Source organism: Antedon bifida, chromosome 3 (assembly GCF_963402885.1).
Source record: "Antedon bifida chromosome 3, ecAntBifi1.1, whole genome shotgun sequence".
Classification (NCBI taxonomy): domain Eukaryota; kingdom Metazoa; phylum Echinodermata; class Crinoidea; order Comatulida; family Antedonidae; genus Antedon; species Antedon bifida.
In genome coordinates this window covers 19,527,755-19,530,940 of record NC_136228.1, presented here as the reverse complement: position 1 = coordinate 19,530,940, position 3,186 = coordinate 19,527,755, and the positions used below count along the sequence as shown (strand labels likewise).

General features: G+C 36.3%; 1 protein-coding gene across 1 annotated transcript; it reads right to left on the bottom strand.

Moving 5' to 3' along the window:
• Positions 1–481: 481 nt before the first annotated feature.
• On the bottom strand, positions 482–2,459 carry LOC144837189 (uncharacterized). The gene is made up of 3 exons (XM_078692207.1): positions 2,339–2,459; positions 1,540–1,747; positions 482–1,030 (listed from the first exon to the last, which is right to left on the bottom strand). Exons 1-3 carry the CDS (start codon positions 2,377–2,379, stop codon positions 482–484), a joined length of 798 nt encoding a protein of 265 aa, XP_078548333.1. The 5' UTR covers positions 2,380–2,459.
• Positions 2,460–3,186: the final 727 nt, after the last annotated feature.

Below are 3,186 nucleotides of genomic sequence, written 5' to 3'. Positions count from 1 at the left end.
TGTCACCTTTATGAATTTCACCGCAATTAATTTTTGCCTTTAAAACATTTAGGAACCCACTTCTATTGACGAGTTCTTTGTCACTGATTGACCCCTCAAATAATTGTGAAACAAAGATAACCCCTCCCTTAGGATCAACACCAAGAAGCCCTTTCATGGTAGTGTGGTGCTTATATTGTGAGTAGCTTTCACTTTGTTTTTGTTTTTAGAGAACTTGGGATTTGAATGAAAAGCTCTGTAGCATCTATTAAAATAACTGTATTTGGATACTTCTTTAAAAATTTTGTTGCCGCATGCTTCAGTATGATATCACGATGTGGCCATATTTTAAGGGACCCAAGAGTTGTATAAAGTAGATTTACATGTGTAATTACTTTATTTGACACTGTTCCTTCGGCAATGTTGAACCGGACTGCTAGGTCGATATTTGAACACCCTGTTCGTAGTTTCATCAATGTCAGTAGCAACTCATTCCAAACAGTCATCTTACGACTAGACTATCGGTCTCGTCTTCAGTGTTCTCTAAACTAACCTCAAGCAATTGCTCCATGTTAACCCGCCTTCTTTTACAAGCTTTGGTGTTCCAATAAACAATATCATCATTGTCAAATGTTGGTATAACAAATTGAGCAAAATCAATAAAACGCTGTTTTGATGGGAACCCAGTAAAATGCATGAAAATTTTGTACTCCATTTTTTCTGTATGGCACTTATAGTAGAGTTGGTTTACTGAGAATGAGTGATGGCATTCTTCTTTTACTTCATCTTCTTTATCTTCAGTATAATCCACTTTTCTGTATTGAGTTGACTTTGAAATAATTTCTAGATTTTCAGGGAAAATGTCGCATTCTCCCTCAGAAGCGGTATCTGTTTCATCCTCTTGCTCGGCCCTGAAATCTTCACGCTTTTTAAAGGCAGACCGTACTTCATCATCCTCTGAAGATGACTCGCCAGCTGCAGGTATGGTCCAAGCAAATTTTGAAGGTGCACTATCTGGTTTTAGTCGACGCCGTCTGTTTTTTGATGTTGGGTTACAGAAATCTTGTTTTTTTTTTTTTTTTTTTTTTTGTGGTTAACTACCACCTTTATTCAACAATTACAGAATCTCATATATATATTTACATTATTTTCAGCATATTTTTTTGTTATGTTATCTATTACAAAATATATTGCATGTTTAATGAAAAAAGTTGTTTAGTTATGAAACGTTTGTTAACTTATTTATCATAATTTGTGTATCTTTCAGTTTATATATTTGTATTTGATATTTGATTTGCCCTTTAGGGAAATGCTTAACAAGTGGTGTAGTATACCAGGCCACTGTCACAAGAAATGGCACTAACAAAATTAAAACATATGTTGGACTTACAGAAAATACATTTAAGTGTAGATACAATGGGCATACAAGCTCATTCTGTAATGAAAAGTATAAAAATAGTACAGCGCTTAGCTAACATGTTTGGAAACTAAAGATGACAACATTAAATATAATATTAAATGGCGAGTATTAGCCAAATGTAAGCCTTATTCCAATATAAGTAAACAGAAATCTTGTTGATGAAAATTACTTGAGCACACCTTCGCAGATGATGTTAACGCCAAATGCCGTTTGTCTCTTTTTATGCGGTTGAACAACTTATTTCTTAGGAGATGGTTGTGTGACGGTACACTGTGATACGACAGTTCGGGATGTTCGGATGACACATTGTTGCAACCAAATGCAGTACAGTAGTGTGGCATTATATAACTGAAAATAAACCAATAAAACAATGAAATATTTATAAAAGTAATCCATCATTCACAATCATATTCCTAAAAATATCTCATATCTGGAGGTTTACATTAGACTAGGCCTATAGTATTATAGTAGAATCGTGTTATCAAGTATTCATTACTGGCGGTAGCCCCCCTGCATGAAGCATCACTAGCCACATAACAAAATGGCAGTTGTCAAGCTGAAACTAATGCTAGGCCTACATCTACTAGAGATGCTCTATTTAGTCTTACTACCTAGCTAGGAGAGGCCTAGCAGCACCCTAGCTAAAGTAGTAGTAGTAGTAGTACAGTATGCAATAACGAATTTCCAATATTATTATTATTATTATAATAACCGATAATCCGTGCTAGGCTTGAGTACTTGAGGTACTACAGCATACAGGCCAACTATCTAGGGCCTAGAGCTGGGTACAGTATATAACAAAAAAACTTGTCTTAATTCAATCCAAATTAAAATAAAATATGTTAAGATTTGCCCATATAACATTAAAATTGTTAAGGGTGTTGCATAAAAAAAAAGATACTGCTATTATGTGTGTTTTAAACGTTCTTTTCTACCTACCATTTTAACTCAACCCATCGGAATTTCCCATACAAAAACATGTGGCGAAATGGTTTGTTTACAATCTATACCCTCTCGGTGAAATTTGAGTGACGTCATCGCGGTTCGCCATTTCTCCCTATTGCTTTGGGAACAACAAAAAGAATCATTTACAAAAAACAAACAAATGCGGTGGCACCCAGCCATATTACGCTGGTGCATCGCACTTCACGCAAAGTCGACATCTGGGTATGAAGTATTACGCAACAGCGGATTTCTAAAACTTCCACATGCAAAAACACTTCAAAGTTACACTCATTTTACGAACGCATCCACCGGTATCAATATGGATTTTGTAGAAAGAGTTTGCACGGACAACAATATTGAACCTGGGGATATTAAATCGCATCAAAAGAACATCACACTGCTCATTGATGAGATGAAAGTAAAGGCAGGACTTGTGTACAATGTCAGATCTGGCCAGTTAATAGGTTTTAGCAAATGAACTGAATGACTTTGAACAGAAGTGTTCAGGAGCGACAAAAGTTGGTTTGGCAACACATGTCCTCGTTATCATGCTTCGTGGAATCACAAGTGCTTTACCCCACAGAAGGCATTGCTAGTCGTGCATTATTCATGTGCGATGCAGTTTATACGATGGAAGCTATAGGTTTTCATGTTAGAGCCCTCGTTTCTGATGGAGCTTCGCCTAATCACAAATTCTATGACCTGCATTCAGTTGCAGAGGTATGTAGTAATGGAATCACATACTACACCACAAATCCAGTTGATGCTAGTCGTACGATCTATTTGTTTAACGATGTGCCGCATCTAATTAAGACGACAAGAAACAACTGGGAGAAATCTGG